This window comes from Felis catus, chromosome E2 (assembly GCF_018350175.1).
Source record: "Felis catus isolate Fca126 chromosome E2, F.catus_Fca126_mat1.0, whole genome shotgun sequence".
Taxonomy (NCBI): Eukaryota; Metazoa; Chordata; class Mammalia; order Carnivora; family Felidae; genus Felis; species Felis catus.
In genome coordinates this window covers 43080569-43100777 of record NC_058382.1, presented here as the reverse complement: position 1 = coordinate 43100777, position 20209 = coordinate 43080569, and the positions used below count along the sequence as shown (strand labels likewise).

Sequence of the window (20209 nt, the reverse complement as noted above, 5' to 3'; positions counted from 1 at the left end):
ACTGCGCCACCCAGGCGCCCCTTTAATGTTTATTTTTGAGACAGAAGAGAGAGAAAGAGACAGAGCGTGAGTGGGGGAGGGTCAGAGAGAGAGGGAAACACAGACTCTGAAATAGGCTCCAGGCTCCGTGAGCTGTCAGCACAGAGCCTGATGTGGGGCTTGAACCCACAAACCAGTGAGATCATGACCTGAGCCAAAGTCGGTTACTTAACCGACTGAGCGACCCAGTCACCCCCAAATTATGTTTTTTTTAAATTATTTTTTTAATGTTTATTTATTTCTGAGACAGAGAGAGACAGAGCATGAGTGGGGGAGCGGCAGAGAGAGAGGGAGACACAGAATCAGAAGCAGGCTCCAGGCTCTGAGCTATCAGCTCAGAGCCCGACTCGGGGCTCGAACTCACTAACTGTGAGATCATGACCTGAGCCGAAGTCAGTCACTCAACCTACTGAACCACCCAGGCGCCCCACCCCCAAATTATGTTCTAACAGGAAAAACTAGAGACTATAAAAAAAAAGTCAAACCTAGCGGGGGAAAACCTGTTCTTTTCCTTATTCAATGTTTATTTATTTATTTTGAGTGAGAGAGGATGTGAGCAGGGAAGGGGGCAAAGGAGAGAGGGAGAGAGAATCCCAAGCGGGCTTCAAAACGTGGGGCTCAATCCCATAACCACTGAGATCATGACTTGAGCCAAAATCAAGAGTCAGTAACTTAACCAACTGAACCACCCAGGCACCCTAAGACTTTTTCTTTTCTTTTAATCTTCAAAAAAAAATTTTTTTAATTTACTTATTTTGAGAGAGGGAGAGAGCGAGAATCCCAAGCAGGCTCCAGTCAGTGCAGAGCCCAACACAGGGCTTGAACTCATAAACCGTGAGATCATGACCTGAGTCGAAACCAAGAGTTGGATACCCAACCGAATGAGCCACCCAGGCGCCCCCAATACTTTTTCTTTTTTTTTTAAGACAGGAGAAATGTAAGTGTGTTTAGAGTTGAGGGGAAAGACAGGAAAGAAAGTGTGAAGATGAGGGTAAGGAGGTGGTACAGGAAGGTATAAAAGCTGCAAAGACAAGACAGTAGGATCAAGACTAAGGCAAAAGGACAGGCCACCAACAAGAGGAGTGATGCCAACTCTCTTGCAGCAAATGAGGAACGAGAAGATGAATGCATACTGGCTTACAGATTTGATAACAGGAATTTGGGAGTTTCGATCCTTACTTTTTCAGGGTGTGAACCCATAAACTGTGAGATCCTGACCTGAGCCAAAATCAAGAGTCAGATGCTTAACCAATTGAGCCACCTAGGTGCCCTACAAAGTGATAAATTTTAATTATGGCATATTAGTGTGAAATCAGGCCTGCTTTGAAGAGGGAACACAAACTTCTTTGGGACTGGTTTTGGGAAATAACTATTATTTGACAGCTCCTAGGCAATTATGTAGGGCCCAAGGGTATCATGCAAATATAAAACATCCAAGATATTTATTTATATCATAAAAGTGAATAATTTTAAAAAATTGAATAATCTAGGGGTGCCTGGGTAGCTCAGTCAGTGGAACTTCTGACTTCGGCTCAGATCATGATCTCACAGTTCCTGGGTTTGAGCCCCACGATGGGCTCTGTGCTGACAGCTCAGAGCCTGAAGCCTACTTCAGATTCTGTGTCTCCCTCTCTCTCTGCCCCTCCCCAACTCATGCTGTCTCTCTCTCTCAAAAATAAACATTAAAATGTTTTTTGAATAATCCAGACAGTGGCCTAGTAGCTCACACACATTGCCATGAGATATTATTAATTTAAATTTTGGTTTCTGTACCATAAGAATAGAAAAACTCACTCATTTATCAGAGGACAGTGCCTCTTAAATCTTTCCAACAAAGTCCTCTTAACAGCAGAGTAGGACGAACACATGACACATGGGTCTTATGTGGAGCCCAAAGTCCTCTGCTTCAAACCTGTGGTTTCATCTTAAAAATGAATGTTAGATGTTAAAAAAATTAAAAATCTTACAACTTGAAAAAATGTGCACTAGTCTGCATTTTGCTTAATATGGTCATGTTAATACAAAAATGATTTAAGACACCAGCTAAATTATAGAACTTTACATAAAACCAATGTTGCAGAAAGATAGGGCATGTTTATGCTATGGCTCAGTATGCTCCTGATATGACCCAAGTATTTCTATGTTCCTCAGTAGAACTAGAGGCTCTTAACAGCACTCAAGAGCAGCTTGCCATTATAAGCTGTGTAGTGTAGCAGCTCTGGTCAAGATACCTGTTGGAGCATCAAATTTATCACCTATAATACTAAAATACACATGCCTTGGTAACTTCATATGGTTGTTGTGAAGATCAAATGAGTTAAAAAGTAAAACAAAGCTGGGGCACCTGGGTGGCTCAGTCAGTTAAGCGTCCGACTTTGGCTCAGGTCGTGATCTCACAGTTCCTGGGTTAGAGCCCTGTGTTAGGCTCTATGCTAACAGTTTAGAGCCTGGAGCCTGCCTTGGACTCTGTGTCTCCCTCTGTCTCTGCCCCTCCCCCCACTCACACTTGGTCTCTCTCTCTCAAAAAGAAAAGTTAAAGTAAAAGATATTTTGTAAAGTATAGCATTTTACCTAAATCTAAAAACATTTAGAAGAATAATATTCAAGGAGCAATACATCTACCATCAGTGCAGAGCTCGATGCGGGGCTCGAACTCCCAAACCATGAGATCACAACCTGAGCCGAAGTCAGATGCTTAACTAACTGAGCCATGCAGAAGCCCCAGCAATGGCTTTTATTAAGTGGCAGGTCATTCATATACACAAAGCTTATATGAATCAGAAAAGGAAGTTATTTATGATCTTCGTATTTTCACACATCCTCAAAAATATTTTTCATTTACTTACCCAAATCACTTTTTCGGGCTATGACAGTGTCACAGTGGGGACAGTGAAATTTGGCCACATTTTCTGTGTGCTTCTGTAAAATGTGCATCTTCATGGTACCACTTTGGGTAAACCGAGCATGACAAATATAACATTCATAAGGTTTTTCCCCTTAAAAGGAAATACAGAATGAACAAATTAGACGAAATGAATATTACCATTTAATTGGAGGGTAATTCAGGAGGCAGTAAAGCTAAGCTACAGAGAATCTCTGGGTACTACCCAGAGGGCTCAGGCCCACTGCATGGCTTGCGCCTGTCTTGAGAGATGGAAAAGTCCTAAACTGCTGCCGCCACCCCTGCTCTGCCAGCCCTATCAGAGTCATTCACATGAGAAAGAGAGCAGTTCCTATGACAAGGCTTGCCTTTGGGGGGCAGAAGATGGATGACAGGAGGACCTACAAGTTCTTTTCTTTTTCTTTCTTTACTTTCTAAATTATCTCTACACCCGATGTGGGGCTTGAACTCATAACCCCCGAGATCAAGAATCATGTGCTCTATCACCTGAGCCAGCCAGGCGCCCCTACAAGATTTTCTTTTTTAGAAAAAGATAGTACGGGGAAAACTGAATGAGCTAATTAGGGATTCGACCCAGACGACTCCTAATAGTGAAACTTTCCATTCTCCAATGTATATTCAGAGCAATGAATTTAGAAGATATTCCAGAAAAGCATCTGTTAATCCCATTACTTTCATGCTAGCTTCCATTCAGGTAAACAATAGGGGTGTGAGGTGGTTCACAGGGTCCCATGGAATCCACTGAAAAGCAGCTCATTAACACAACAAGGGAAGATGTCCTACCTGAATGGGTTCTCATGTGCCTCTTCAGCTTGTATGTGTCCCTGCTGGCATAACTGCACAAGCTGCATTGGAATGGACGCTCTCCAGTATGAGAGCGAATGTGACGTTTTAATTTGCTGACCTGAAACACGAGAGCAATCAAACTTCTTACTTCTGTTAACATTGATTGTAATGTGAGTGCTGTGGGTTAGGCACAAAAGCTTAGCTTTTGGGCACTGAAGTTCACAATGCAGAAAAAGTCTAAGATATAATATTTCTTCCTCATTACTTGTAACCTTTGTCTCTCAAATCCTTATCATAGTCCAAAGGAAGAGGGTAAACCAATGGTTGGGGCACAGATGAGTCAAGATTGGTTATTATGTAACTATTTAAGCTGGGGGACAGATTCACGGGGGGTGTATTATCCTATTTTATCTATTTCTATATATGTTTCCACTTTTGAAATTTTCCTTAATAGTTTAAATAATATGCTTATTTACAGGTAATTTCCTTCCAGATACAGAGGTATCAGATTTTTTTTGTTCAGTTTATCCCTAAATGATTTTATTGCTATTAGAATGTAAACCTGTTTCCTACTATCGATCGTATAAAGTTAATGACTTCTGTGTATTTGTCTTATATCTGGCCATCCAAATGGACTCTGTTTTAAGTTTTTCAGCTAATACTCTTGGATGTTCTATGTAAGCAAATATGTCTGCCACAAATACCATTTTTTGTTTTTCCATTTATAATTCATTTCTTATTTAGCTAAGATTTCCAATACAATTTTGATATAGTAATGGTAAGAGATGTCTTGTTCCAAATTTTAATGGGAATACTCCCAATGTTTCAGAGTTAACTAGGATGGATTGACTATAGGTTTCTGGTATACACTCCTTATAGTAAAGCCATTTTCTTCTACTCTTAACTTGCTAGAACTTTAAATGGTAATAAATAATGAATTTTAGTTTTTCAGTCATCTACAGAAATGATCATATGGTTTTCTTTAACCTCTCAATATAGCATAATCCAGTAATTTCTTCATGTTCAACTATCCTGGCATTTTAGATATAGTCTATCTCATTATCACTTATTTTTATAATGTATTACTAAATTTGGTTAATAATTTTACTTAGTAATTTAATTTTTCTGTGAGAAAAAGATACCCTTTTGTTTTTGGTAGCATTCTTACTCAGTTTTGGTAACAGTATAACCTCAAATAGTAAAGGAGATAGAATTTTCTATTTTTTTTTTTTAATTTTTTTTTTTTAACGTTTATTTATTTTTGAGACAGGGAGAGACAAAGCATGAACGGGGGAGGGTCAGAGAGAGAGGGAGACACAGACTCCGAAACAGGCTCCAGGCTCCGAGCTGTCAGCACAGAGCCCGACGCGGGGCTCGAACTCACAGAGTGCGAGATCATGACCTGAGCCGAAGTCGGCCGCTTAACCGACTGAGCCACCCAGGAGCCCCAAAATTTTCTATTTTTAAATACTTTAGGTACAGTTATTTATTTCTTTGATGTTTGGTAGAACGTATCTGTAATAACATGTGGAACTAGTGCTTTTTTTAAAAAATGGGTAAATCTTTCACACTCATGACAGTTTTTTTGTTTTTGGTGCCGGGGAAAGGGAGTGGGAGTGTTAATAATCTGGTAAGATTTTCTATCTCATCTTAAGTCAGTTTGGTTAGTTTTTATCCTTATACTAGAATCATGGTCTTAAGACAGGAACCAACAAGGAGCTGAACACTTACTTCTACACTGGCGTAATCGCACATGGAACACTTAAATGGCTTCTCATGGGTGTGTTTATAACGACGATGCCGCACCAATTCTCCACTAGTCACAAAGGCCATGTCACAGTCTGGGCACTTGTGAGGACGAGTACCTAGGGAAAGTAATTTATAAAAGGAAGACAAGATCAAGGGCACAATTAATGACAGTTCAACATGTGACACAAAACTGCATGATGTTGAACTCTGGTCATCTCAACAATCTTGTACCAGCCTGAGAGTAGCTCCAAAAGCTATGGGAGGGCCTGGTCGACTTTCTAACAGTAACCCCAGAATACTGGAAACATGTGCCAAACATTTAGTTCCTCTTAATTACCCATGTGAGTGATGCTTTTGAATACAAAATCTTTTTTATCCCTAGTTTATAAATTCTGATCACTATGGATCAAAAGTTAATAAAAACACAAGTCTGCTTCAACTCTTGGTATAAAAAAAAAAAAAAAAAATACAGAACATCTTTTAAACTTCAATGCTGTGGGGAGCCAGGGTGGCTCAGTCAGTTGAGTGACTTTGGCTCAGGTCATGATCTCACGGTTAGTGAGTTTGAGCCCCGCGTCATGCCCTGTGCTGACAGCTTGGATTCTGTGTCTCCATCTCTCTCTGTCCCACCCCCTCTTGTGCTCGGTCCCTCAAAAATAAACATTAGAAAATTAAATAAATAAACTTCAATGTTCCGTCAAGTACAGGCCACAGAATTAAGTTACTTGACCCAATCAAGATTCCTTTGCACATCAAATCTTACTATATTGTGACTATACACAGGGCCAAAGGGCTGTGCATATTGATACTTTTTTCTTAAAAAACAAAATGCCTCACATATGTAATAGCTTGTTTTCTATATAAATTTGTTTTGACAAATCTAGAAATTTATCAAAGGCTTTAAAAAGTAGTACTGCCTTTTATGTGATTTAAATAGATCATTTATTTATTTTTTAGAAGGCTCTATGCCCAACATGGGGCTTGAACTCACAACCCAAGACCAAGAGGAACATGCTCTACTGACTGAGCCAGCCTGACACCCCTGAACAGATCACTTTCCAACATCCAATGTCTAATACTATGTGATCTGAATGTCAATTCGTAGAATATTTAAACATTTTTACAAACTAATAAATACATTTTTTTCTTTTTTCCTTTTACTGAAGGAAACTTACATTTCTTAATTTTTTAATGTTTATTTTTGAGAGAGAGAGAGAGAGAGAGAAGGCATGTGTGCACATGAGCCGGGGGGGTGGGGTGGGGGGTGGGGGAAGAATGCCAAGCAGGCTCCATGCTGTCAGCACAGAGCCTGATGTGGGACTTGACCTCATGAACTGTGAGATCATGATCTGAGCTGAAGTCAAGTTAGATGCTTAACTGACTGAGCCACCGAGGTGCCCCTTATTATTATTTTTTTTTTTTAAGGAAGACTCTTACTGTTTTTAATATGTTCTCACATAGTAGACCCATAACATAACTGAATGATTACTTTAATGGATCTTTTCTAGTCACTTTATATTCTAAATATAGCATTGGAAATATGCCCAGGTAATAATGACCATAAAGAGATAAGCTGACAGCAGAAAACAGTGCTGTTTTCATAAACCACTACTCGAAAACTAGGAACCATTTGTAATTATGCACTGCAGGTAAGGGGTGACAACAAGGTAACCCCAAACACCAAAACTAAAGGAAGACTTCCCCTGAGAGTGGTATTAAGAAGAATTACAATGCAAAGAATAGGACTACCCACCTGCAGAAATGATTCTGAGATTGAGAGAACCCACAAGAGGAAGTGTGATTAAAGTATGACAGTAATGAAAAATTCCAAGAAATTCCAATCAATGTTCACGTGCTCAGTTTGCTTCTTTAGTACCACTAAGGATGTAGGAGTGAAGGACAGAGTTCTCTCTATGAAAAATATAGTCTGGCAGCACAGATAGGTAAGTAAAACAACAATTAATGAGAGAAAGAAAGCAGGATCCATTTCTCTTAGGACAAAGTGAATTGAAAACCAAGAATTTCTAATGTTTACTATCTAGGGGACAGAAAGAGGCCTGCTACTGGTAGACACAGCATGGCAATTAGGGAAGAAGTAGACACTGCTGTGCAACAGAGATTTTCATTGAGTTGCACCACCTGGCTGCTTATGTCCCTATGCTCAGGGTCCATGCTCACCAAGTCACCTGTCAATTGCTACATCATCTCAATATAGGTAAGAGTGTCCCCTAGAAAGCAATACAACTGCATCCAGAAAATGAAAAGGTGTATTCCTCACTGTAAACTGATTTTCTGATATGCATCTGACCGCTGAGGGTTTGATTAGTATGAATTAGTGCTGCTAAATTAGCTCTGAGCACCAGACAGACCACACTCTTATTTTCAAAGCTGAGGACTAGACCATGACACACACAGTCTACATCAAGCATTCCCATTTTTGGAGGTCCTATTATGAGGCCATATACTTTTATCTAGTCATATGCACTTTCATAGTGTCTTCAAACTACTAAATACATCATATCATCAAGTGTCTGAGTAGAAAGCAGGGACAGTGAAAAGTGACCAGGTCATATTAGCAAAACATATACTAATGCACAGCATACTGCTTATAGGGCAAACTCAACTTGATCATGCTCAACAAACAACCAGTACATCAATCAAAAACAAGAGCCATAGGGCGCCTGGGTGGCTTGGTCGGTTGAGCATCCGACTTCGGCTCAGGTCATGATCTCACGGTCCGTGAGTTCGAGCCCCGCGTCGGGCTCTGTGCTGACAGCTCAGAGCCTGGAGCTGTTTCGGATTCTGTGTCTCCCTCTCTCTCTGCCCCTCCCCCGTTCATGCTCTGTCTCTGTCTCAAAAATAAATAAATGTTAAAAAAAAAAAACAAAAAACAAAAAAAAACACCAAAAAACAAGAGCCATATTTGGTGGAGAATCTGGAGAGGAAATCTACTCTGCATGAAGAACCGTGTGAGAGAAGTTTCTATTAGCATTTGCAGCCAAATGCCAAAACGGAAAGAGCAAAAAGCCCAGAAAAGACCCTAAAGAGAGCTCCAGCACACTGTTCCTCCAACTTTAATGATGCCTGGAACCTAACCATAGCCAACACAAAGCTAATATTAGAATATTAAAGTATATACGGAGCACAAATGAAGAAATGTTTGGATTGCTAGAAAAATGCCTTTAACTTTCCATTCTGCAATTCTGAATTACTTACCTTTGTTGGCGAAACAACCAGAAACCATGGTTTTTACCAAGGTAGGATTTTGTTGCTATTTCTAATGTTTGTCCTTATAGTGCCTGGCAATTGTTGCCTGGGAATTTTCAGGGTCATTCTTTGTCACTGATGTTAAAACCTTAGCAATGCAATGGTGAGGTTCTTCAGGAAATTCTACAGATTAACTACCACTGATCAGCTTTTCTGGATCACTATCCTTATATAATTTGGGTTATTTTCCACTAAATTTTCTTTACATTTGCCTATAAATTCATCTGCTTATAATAAATCAGGATTACAAAACAGCATAAGAAATGGGGCGCCTGCGTGGCTCAGTCGGTTGAGTGTCCAACTTCGGCTCAGGTCATGATCTCATGGCTCATGAGTTCAAGCCCTGCGTCGGGCTCTCGGCTGACAGCTCAGAGCCTAGAGCCTGCTTTGGATTCTGTGTCTCCCTCCCTCTCTGCTCCTCTCCCACTCATGCTCTCTCTCTCTCAAAAATAAACATTTAAAACAAACAAACCAGCATAAGAAAGAACAAAAGTTGTTCTTCTTTAACTTCCCACTGGAACCAGTTTGGATGATACTTAAAACCCAAGTTTTAAACTTTGCTATGCTGTAGCCCCCAACATTCATATCCAGCACCTGTGTGTGTGTTAAGGTGATTCCTCAGGAGGGTGACTGTTCTGAATGCCCTGCCACAGAGATGGCACTTGTGTGGTCTCTCATCAGTGTGACTTTTCATGTGACGATCCAAATTTGAACGCCGCGGACATGTGTAACTGCAAAGCTCACACTGGAATGTCTTCTTTACACCTATATGCAAAATAAAACACTTACTTGTTCCAGGGTTTCAAAGTGTTAAGTTTAACCCTAATGTTAAATTTCTACAAATAAATTTCATTAGCTTTTTTAAACTAAATCCAATTTAAGTCATATTAAATCAGAATTATTTCATACCACTAATAGATTTACTTGTCTTCTTCAGGACTTAAAAAGTACTCAATTTGGAAAAACCTCTTTTAGACTGGCTAAAAGGATTGGTACCCACCTCATGATCTTAAAAAAAAAAAAAAAAAAAATCCATTTACTTTAAAATAATTTGTGTACACGGCGTTATATATGCTTTATCCCAAAATGACTTTATGAGAGTTTAATGGATAAACTAATTTTACCTTTCTTTTTAATTTTTGTTGGTTTTGGAGGCTTCATGTTACCAACCACTTTCTCTGCATTAACCTCCGATAGCAGACCCTCCTGCTGCTCTTCCTCAAAATCGTAGACAGACACATCCACATCTTTGCCCTCCTCTGTGTAACGCAGTTTACTCTTTTTGGTTTTCTTTGTTTTTTTGGCTGGCGGCTGATAATCTGGGTCTTTTTGCCAACTAGGATCTTCTTGAGGTGGAAGTTCCCCTTGCTCTAGCGTCTCCACCTCTCCATTGGCCCCTACTTTCACCACTTGAAACCCTTCAGGCAAAGGTAAGGTGTGACATATCATGGGTTCGCTTTCTGCAAGACCCTCTTTAGACACTTCATTCTCATAAGCCCCCTGAAGTTCTTCTACTGAAGTGGTAGCAACAGGTACAGTCACAGGAACAGGTACTTGGACAAGCTGAAGCTCTCCTATGTTTATGGGCTGTTCCTCCATATTTACAACCTGTAAGGTTATGATCTGGGTATCGTCCACAGCAGCCTCTGCTTCTGGAGCGACTGTACCCTCCATTACTTCAGTCTTCATCTGAAGAAGGGTAGGATCCAACTGTTCCATCATTACCATCTGCACACTGTTATTGACATCCTGGACCACCTCACCCCCATCAGTCTGGTTCTGGGGTAGGTGGCAAGTATCTTCTTCCTGGCCACCTTCCCGGCGTCGCTGGTAAGTCTTTCTTTCCTTTCCTTTAATGAAAGTTTCAGACTCTTCCACAATGGCTTCAACCGCCTCACCTTCCATTTCCCCTTCCTTTAGTAAGGGAGAATACAGGTTGTTATTTATTTATTTCACAGATTGTCATTTAAAGTAAAATTTGTCCAAATGAAAATAAATACATTTTAAAACAAAATGACCCTTGGCAAGTGAATTAGGAAATCAACAGTTGTTAATATGACAAAAAGACAAAACAGATATTATGTGCTTCCTGATGGAAGAACAACATATATATGAAACAGTCTTGTTAATCAACAAAACAAAAAAAATCCAAAACTAATCAAGCCTCTAGATCCAACCACCAATGAACAGGAAATTGGTGACAGAGTATGTTAAATTACACTACAGGGATGAATCAGTGAAATCCAGACTGAAGGAAACTGCAGGATTAACCACCTGGTTTCTTCTGCAAATAAATCACCAACACAAAAAATGGGAAGGATAGAGGAAGAATCTACACCTCAGTGGTTCTGGACTTAGGGTGACTTTGCCCTCAGGGGACATCTGGCAAGGCCTGGTGACATTTCTGGTTGTCACTACTGGGTGGGTATGCTACTAGCATCTAGGGGTAGAGGCCAGAGGTGCTACTAAATGTTCTGTTATGCGCAGGTTCAGTCCTCTACGATGAAGAATTATCGGTTCACAAACGTCAATAGTGCTGAGGTTGAGAAACCCTGATAGACGTTAAGAGATTTAAGAAAACACAGCAATCCAAAAACAAACAAACAAAAAGAAAAAACAAAAACCCAACAGTCAATCACAACATATGGATCTTCTCTGGATCCTGATTCCTGATTCCAACCAACAAATGATTTAAAAAAATATGACATAAGACAATTAGATTTAACTCTGGGTATTTTTTTTTTTTCCAACTCTGGGTATTTGATACTAAAGAATTATTAACTACTTTACATCTTATACATTTCCTGTATCTATTAATAAAAACACTGGCAGAGGGCCTTGCTATTTTTAGCTAAATTCTACCTTAGAAAATATTCCATGTCATAGTGTTTTCTCACTGTTTTTTTTGGAGCCAGAATCAGACCTTGGATCCACACTCCTATGGTCCTGACTGTCCACACAACACTACCTCCTGTGTCATACCATCAACTTGACATTCATTGTACCTCTCTCCTCTGTAAGACCACAAATTCCTTGAGGACAGGGACCATGTATAACAAGTAGTTTCTACTCTTTAGCACTATGCCTAGGTTGGTAAGTATTCAACTGTTAACTGAACATTAAAAAAAAAAAAAAAAAAAAAAGGTGGGGGTAGCCTGGGTGGCTCAGTCGGGGTAAGCGTCCAACTTCAGCTCAGGTCATGATCTTATGGTCCCTGAGTTCAAGCCCCATGTTGGGCTCTGTGCTGGCAGCTCAGAGCCTGGAGCCTGTTTCAGATTCTGTGTCTCCCTCTCTCTCTGCCCCTCCCCTGCTCATGCTCTGTCTCTCAAAAAATGAATAAATGTTAAAAAAAAATTTTTTTTAATGGAAAAAAAAAATCAGCTAATTCATAGTTTCTGGCTCTTAAGTCTTGTGAATACTCAAAGTACCCAGATACCTAAGAGTAAAATGGGTCTGAACAACCATCCAATTCATAACAATAATCCAACTTAACAAAACCCACATATATAAGCTTAATTCAAAATTAAAGTGTTTTGTATTCTTGCCCTAGTCTCACAAAAAGCTTTTGCTACTTCTATTACAGACACATTTTTCCAATTCTCTGTCTGGGTACCTTAACACTGTACCCATGCTGGCAGTCAGGACCACCTGTAAGGCAATACAAACACTACAGGAGAATGGGTAAGGCTTGGTCCTGCATTCAAGGAGTTACTACCTATTTTTATTTATTTTTTAAAGTTTACCTATTTAAGTAATGTCTACAACCCAATGTGGGGCTCGAATTCACAAATGTGGAGATTAACAGTCACATGTCCTCCCACCTGAGCCAGCCATGCCAGGCACCTCAGGTTCTCCTGGACTCCACACAATCAGAATTTGCAACTTAATAGATCTCCAAGTGGTTTCATATCCTAAAGTTTGAGAAGCACTATTTATACCATCGCTATTCACAGATATTTTAAGAGAGAATTTTCAGGTCAATAATGTCCCAAAATTAGTACCCCAACAAGGATGGGATAATTCTAAATGCTGGCATTAGGGAACAGAGAAAAGGCCCATCTACCTTGGCACCATTCTTGGGAAAAATACCAAAGTACAAAGACCAAAAAATTCATAAGCCATAAATGCTAATGCTGACCCTGTCAGAGGTTCATCACATAACTCCAGGCTATTTAGATATCTTTAATGGTAAAACTAGTGGAAGGAGAACATTTAATGTCTAAGTTCTGTTGGGTTGTGAAGCACACAACAATCTGAAGAACACAGAAAAATCCATCCCCTCTCTGCCTTGAATTTGAGAACTTTTAAATATAAATAACTTGTAAAAAACTTGCCTGTAAATAACTAAGTCTAACCTAAAAGAAATCACTGGAATTATAAACCAAGTAGAAGAAGAAGTGGTAGAAAGGAGTACAAATTGAAACCAATTGTGTTGCCAGGGAGCTGAGCTGACAAGCGTATTCTCTCACTGTGAAAAAAACACATGGCATAAGGTTCCTGAACATGGGCCTCTACTCAGGGTACTAAAGCAGCAGCTTGTTTTTACAGAGGAAAATCAGGCACAAAGTAGCAAGGTGTTAGCCTCTCCCAAATACTGCTTAGAAAACTCAATGCATCCCCTCAAGCACTTTATCTAATATTCTCCATGAGAAGGGAGTCTCTCCTTTGAATCAATAACTAACCTAATAGGCTGGACCAGGTCTCTCTTCCCACTCTGTAAGGACTGTGCTCTGCTAGCTGTTGTCACCCCTTTGGCAGTTCTGATCCATTTCTTCTCTTCCTCCAGGGACTTGGCTCTGCTTCTACTCAGTTTCTCTTAGCCACACAACACACAGAGAACAAACTTACACTTACCCAACTCCCCAATTTTCTGCCTCTTTGCTTGAGTCAGCCATGCTTTCTAGGTTTTATCAAACCTTTCTGAGGACACCACCACTAGAAAGGGGTTTACATTTATTTCCAGAACACATTTTTTAAACATTATCAAAGTATAGTAGCTTATTTAGAGAAATCTGAAAAAGGAAGCACATAAAGATTTTTTTAAAGTTATCGATAGGATGCCTGGCTGGTTCAGTTGGTGGAGCGTGTGACTCTTGATCTTGGGGTTATGGGTTCAAGCCCCATGTTGGGTACAGAGATCACTTAAAAAACAGAATCTTTAGGGGCACTTGAGTAGCTCAGTCAGTTGAGCATCCAACTTGATTTTGGCTCAGGTCATGATCCCAGGGTCACGGGAATGAGCACCGTGTCAGGCTCCGCACAGAGTGTGAAACCTGCTTAAGATTCTCTCTCTCTCCCTTTACCCCTCTCCCCAACTCACGCTCGCTCTCTAAAAAAAAGTTAAATAAATACAAGATAAAAAAATAAAATAAAATCTTAAAAACAGTTACTCACAATTCCTTTACCTAATCACCTACCATTTTGGTATGGTTTTTTTCAGTGTTTTTCCCCTTATGGATATTTATACATAGATGACATTGTATTATACATATAGTGTGCACACATTTTTATACGGCTTTGTTCTATCTTCAGAACCTTTCCTTACTAAAAAGGACTCCACCCCCTCTTTAGCTTTCTATAATCCCCTTTGCTTGGTCCACAAGCACCAGAGCAACCAACCCAAAGGCCTTCCCCTTACCTTCAATCTCAGTTTCTCTGGCATCTGACGGTATGAAACTTGTATTCCTCCTTCATTAACCTCTTTTCTCCCTTGGTTCTGTCTTTCCTAGGTCTCTCTCTTCCTTTGTCTCTGAGAGCTATTCCACCTACCCTCTGAGCATATCAAGGCTCTGTTCTTTTCTCTGTAGCCACTGTATTCGCCAGCCTTTTTACTTCAGCTGTCTCCACAGAGGTCTTTCAAACCCACATCTGCAATTCTCTAATTTTTTCACTGCCTACGAGAGCTCTCGCCCAGTGATGCTTGGCTATCACCTTCAATTCGATGGCACTTGAGAAGGAATAAGGAAACCTGTACTCCAGTCCCTAATGCATCACTAACCAAAAGAGGAGCTTACAAAGTGGGTTAGTCTTCTGAAGACATTTTGTATTCTCTGTCACCTTCATGACAAAGTAAAGCTTAGGGACATTTATTTTATTTTAAACAGTAACTTTTGGTGTATGTATTTATTTAATTTTTAAAGTAAACTCTACTCCCAACGTGGGGCTTGAACTCATGACCTTGAGATCAAAAGTTGCATGCTCTACTGACCGAGCCAGCCAGGCACCCCAGGAACATTTCTTAAACATCATTCGACCAACTTGTGGGTAGAGGGTGGGGCAAGAGGAGGTTCCCTCAGACTGTGGCAGGGTGATTCTGGCACCTGTGAGTGTTGGGGTTGGCAGAGAGGAAAACTGGCACCTGAGCATGTCCCTGCTCTTGATGACTGGGTGAGTGGGAGGATGTGGAAGCCCAGCCTCTAACAGAGGCCCCTGAGGTCTGGCCATGCTCCTAACTAACCACCAGCCTGGCCTGCATCCTTGGGAGCCTACTGGATCAGCCCTCGCCCTCTTGCCTCAGTGTCTTCTCTACCTGCTCTATGTTGCTCAAATCTTTCCCACCTGAAAACTTCCTTTAACCCACTTGACAATTTAGCACCTGACATTTCTGTATTCCTTCCATGGTCAACCCCACACTGTCTCTTTTCTCTTCCGTGCCTTGGTTCACCAGTCTGGTTTGTTCCTCAATTCTCTACTGAACTGCTCTAAGCCTAGCAATGGCCCTTAATTGGCAAATCCAAAGGAGACTTTTCTGTCCTTATCCGACTTGACCCCTCAGTGGAATTCAGCATTCTATTCTAGGCTTTATCCCAGATTTATGCCAGACCATCAGAAAAAAAGCTGTGTATATTTGGGTCACATGGTCTTATCCCTACAGAACTGCTTTCACCAAGTTTTATTTTGGCATTATGCCCTTGGCTTATACTAAAGGATACATGGCAGAAATTTTCAAGTTACACACTTGGAAAGGTCTTCTTCAATTAAGGATTTTTTTTCTTTCATTGTTGAGACCTATGTTACAGGATCATGAGTTACCATTTTTTTTAGTTGGGCCACACCTTGTTCAATTTTTTTCCTCTCAAGCTATATAATAATAACTTCCTATTCTAAGGTGTATTTTCTAGGGTTTTGACTTTGTATCATTTATCATTTATATTTTCTGTACACTTCGTCAAATTGTAGAATAAGATGGGCTTTAAACTAGGGGCACATGGGTGGCTCAGGTGGTTAAGCATCGGACTCGATTTCAACTCAGGTCATAATCTCTCGGTTCCTGAGTTTGAGCCCTATGTCAGACTCTGCACTGATAGCATGGAGCCTGCTTGAGATTCTCTCTCCCTCTGTCTGCCCCCCCCCCATCCCCGCTCATGCACACTCTCTCTCAAAAATAAATAAACTTAAAACTAACAACTGTATATATGTAGATGTGTGTGTGTGTGTGTGTGTGTATACATATGTAATAGAAAACACAAAAATATAGAAATATAGGGAGTCTTACCATTCTGAAAATATATCAAAATAGAAATAACTTCAACTAAAAATGTGCAAACCTATTTGAAGGTTATAAAAATCTTCCAAGAGGCAAAACAAACAAAACCAAAAACCAAAACAAAACCAAAAACCCCAAACAAACAAACAAAAAAAACCCCCTTGGTTCTAAGAAGCATAAAAGACCTCACTGAACAGGGACACTACTGTCTATATCCATGATCAGAAAAGCCAAACATCATAAAGCTGTTAATTCTTTCTACTTTATATAAAGTCATTTTCAAAGTGTCTGAAAAATAAACAATGATAGCAATAAAATTTCCAAAAAAATGAAGGCAACCTTCTATTTCCAAATATTGACATATTATAAAGTCACAACAATTAATGTGATGTATACTATCACTATCACAACCAATCAATTTAAACAGAAGAGAGGATTGGGGCACCTAGGTGGCTCAGTCGGTTAAGTGTCCAACTTTAGCTCAGGTAATGATCTCATGGCTTGTGAGTTCAAGCCCCGCATTGGGCTCTGTGCTGACAGCTCAGGGCCTGAAGCCTGCTTCAGATTTTTTGTCTCCTTCACTCTCTGCCCCACCCCTGCTCACGCTCTCTCTCTCAAAAATAAATAAATATCAAAAGAAAATTTAAACAGAAGAATCCAGAAACAAACCCTAGAATATAAAGTTGTCATTTTAAAAATTAGTGGGGGGGGCGCCTGGGTGGCGCAGTCGGTTAAGCGTCCGACTTCAGCCAGGTCACGATCTCGCGGTCCGTGAGTTCGAGCCCCGCGTCGGGCTCTGGGCTGATGGCTTGGAGCCTGGAGCCTGTTTCCGATTCTGTGTCTCCCTCTCTCTCTGCCCCTCCCCCGTTCATGCTCTGTCTCTCTCTGTCCCAAAAATAAATAAACGTTGAAAAAAAAAAATTAAAAAAAAAAAAAAATTAGTGGGGAGAAGAGGATTACTTCATAAAAGGTACCAAAAAGCTATTAAACTATTTGGAAAATATTGAGCTATATGTTTTTTTAATTTTTAAAAAATGTTTATTTTGAGAGAGTATGTGCACGCGTGCACATGGGGGAGGGGCAGAAAGAAAAGGGAAACAAAATCCAAAGCAGGCTCCAGGCTCTGAGCTGTCAGCACAGAGCCCCATGCAGGGCTCGAACTCATGAACTGTGAGAGCATGACCTGACAGCTAAAGTCAGATGCTTAACTGACTGAGCCCCCAAGGTCCCCTTGAGTTATATTTTTAATCCATCTGGAATATAATGTCATTGTAAGAGTTAAGGAGACATTAACTGCCCCCCCACACACACACTTAAAAGCCCTCACCTTGAAAAAAGATATAGGTGAATAGCCTTCTGACCCATGAGGAAGGCTTTGTGCTTAGACACAGAAATAATAGGAGACACCAGAGTAAGATTACTGAAATTTTAACAACCTTAAAGTAAAAAATTTCTTATGACAAAACACTGAACAAAATTAAAAAGAAAACAGTCAACAAGAAAATTGTTTGCAGCAAATGTGACAAAGGACTAACATCCTTATCATATGATTGTAAAATGTGTAAGAAAAAGATGAACACCAAAAGAAAAAAGCTGGGCAAAGGACACAAATACATGACTCAAAGAAATACAAATGGCAGATGAAAAAAAAACCAAACCTCAACACTAAAACAAAAAAGGAAATTTAATGCGACAGCATGCTACCTCTATTAAACTGCTACAGCTGTCTTAAAGCAAGGTGCTTTGAAATTAGCAAGGTAAATGGTGATATGAATCAAGAATTTTTAAAATATTCAAATTGTGGGGGTGCCTGGGTGGCTCATATGGCTTAGCCATCTGACTCTTGATTTCAGCTCAGGTCATGATCTCAAGGTCCTGAGATCGAGCCCCATGTTGCACTAGGCATGTCTGCTTAAGGTTCTTTCTCTCTCTCCCTCCCCCACTGGCATGTGCGCATGCTCTGTCTCAAAAAAGTAACCACACTTCATTTTATACCCAAATAATCAGAGATGAACGTCGAGATTTCAAGGATATTATTATTATTTTAATTTTTTTCAATGTTTTTATTTATTTTTGGGACAGAGAGAGACAGAGCATGAACGGGGGAGGGGCAGAGAGAGAGGGAGACACAGAATCGGAAACAGGCTCCAGGCTCCGAGCCATCAGCCCAGAGCCCGACGCGGGGCTCGAACTCACGGACCGCGAGATCGTGACCTGGCTGAAGTCGGACGCTTAACCGACTGCGCCACCCAGGCGCCCCTCAAGGATATTATTAATCAAAGTGAATAGTTATAAACAACTCTAATACATCCGGAGGGGAGTAATTAAAACTTGGTAAATGATATATCCACCAAGTGGAATACTATACAGACGTTAAAAATCATGTTTCAATATAACACTGAACATGAGGAAATGCTCATTCCATATTTAAAAAGGACACAGATGGGGCGGGGGAGGGAGTGTCAGAAGAAGCAGAATAAAATAATTATTAAGAGCTCAGGTCCTTCAGCCAGAAAACTTCATTCCAATTCTGGTTCTTTTACTTAACTAGCAGTTGATATGGAGTGAGAGATACTACCCTTCTGTGCCTCGGTTTCCTTTTGTTCAAAAAGGGACAATAATAGCCCTATGAAGGGTCATCCACTTCATAGGCTGTCATAAAGATGAAACAGAACAATGTACACACACAGCCTGGGTCCTGTGCTCCTCTGTATCCTCCACCCCAGAGGGTAATGAATACATGTTAGCTGAACAAATATATAACCTCCCAGTTTCCTAGAATTCTAATCACAGACCTTACATAAATGTTCCCCACTAAAATGTCTGATAAACTACTGAATTTCTGTAGAATGAAGGTAGCAACCAATGGACAAAACCTGGAGACTGACCAACTCTAGGAAACAAACAGAAAAAGAGCCAAAAAGGAACACAACAAGCCTCCCAGGCTGGTGTCCCTCATTAGGTGTGTCCAGCATATTTCTGCCCAATGAAATCTTCCTTTCTGAAATTTGGTGCAAAAACTCACTGTGGTTGAGGTTTACCGCATCAACTCCAAACTCTTCCACCATTTATTTCTTTGAGAGAGAGAGAGAGAGAGAGAGAGAGCGCGCGCGCGCGCGCGCACATGAGTGGGGGAGGGGCAGAGAGCGAGGGAGACACAGAATCTGAAGCAAACTCCAGGCTCTGAGCTGTCCGCAAAAAGCCTGAAGCGGGGCTTGAACCCACTAACTGTGGGGTCATGACCTAAGCCAAAATCGGATGCTTAACCAACTGAGCCACCCAGGTGCCCTTCTCCCTGCTTTTTAAAAGCAATCTCTGTGCCCAACGTGCAGCTCGAACTCAAGACCCTGACATCAAGAGGTGCATGCTCTACTGACTGAGCCAACCAGGTTGCCCTCAATTCCAAACCTTTTAGCTTGGCTCCCAGAAGTTTGTTCCCATCCTTTCCACCCACTCAACCTCACCTCCTGGGCATCTTCTAAATAACTGCTTACTGTCTTGTACCCTCCCAGCTCAAGTGATCCCCTAAATCACATCTTCTCAAGTGCAAACTGACTTCATGTTTGTTTGGTTTTCACTGTAGTATACTTTTCTATGTCTATGTCTTTACCTCAAATAGACTATTAGCTTGTTGAGGGGAGGAACTATAACTATGCCTTTTACTTCTGTATCCTCTACAGCAATAAATACAAAACAGTTTAAGGTAAACAGCAGACACACAATGTCAATGTTACTGTCACAGGAAACATATAAATGGTTCCTGCACACAAGAGCAGGAAAGGAATACGGAAAAACAAAATATCATATGCTAAGTGAAAGCTTAATTATGTGAATTTATTTCCTTTATTTTTTAAATTTTATTTATTTTGAGAGAGAGAGAGAGAGAGAGAGGGAGGGAGGGAGGGAGAGAGAGAGAATATCCCAAGATCCCAAGCAGGCTCTGTGCTGTCAGCACAGAATCCAATGCAGGGTTCAAACCC

The 20209-nt window shown here is 40.5% G+C and overlaps 1 protein-coding gene across 4 annotated transcripts in view; it reads right to left on the bottom strand.

Moving 5' to 3' along the window:
• CTCF (CCCTC-binding factor) overlaps positions 1–20209 on the bottom strand; it is a 48355-nt gene that overhangs the window by 10552 nt on the left and 17594 nt on the right. For all 4 annotated transcript variants that reach the window (XM_023245341.2, XM_023245343.2, XM_023245342.2 and 1 more), the window contains 5 exons: positions 9868–10657; positions 9338–9508; positions 5459–5592; positions 3725–3845; positions 2886–3035 (listed from right to left, as the gene is read on the bottom strand). In XM_023245341.2, coding sequence (XP_023101109.1) covers positions 2886–3035; positions 3725–3845; positions 5459–5592; positions 9338–9508; positions 9868–10648 — 1357 coding nt within the window. In that variant the 5' untranslated portion in view covers positions 10649–10657. The remainder of the gene's footprint in view (positions 1–2885; positions 3036–3724; positions 3846–5458; positions 5593–9337; positions 9509–9867; positions 10658–20209) is intronic.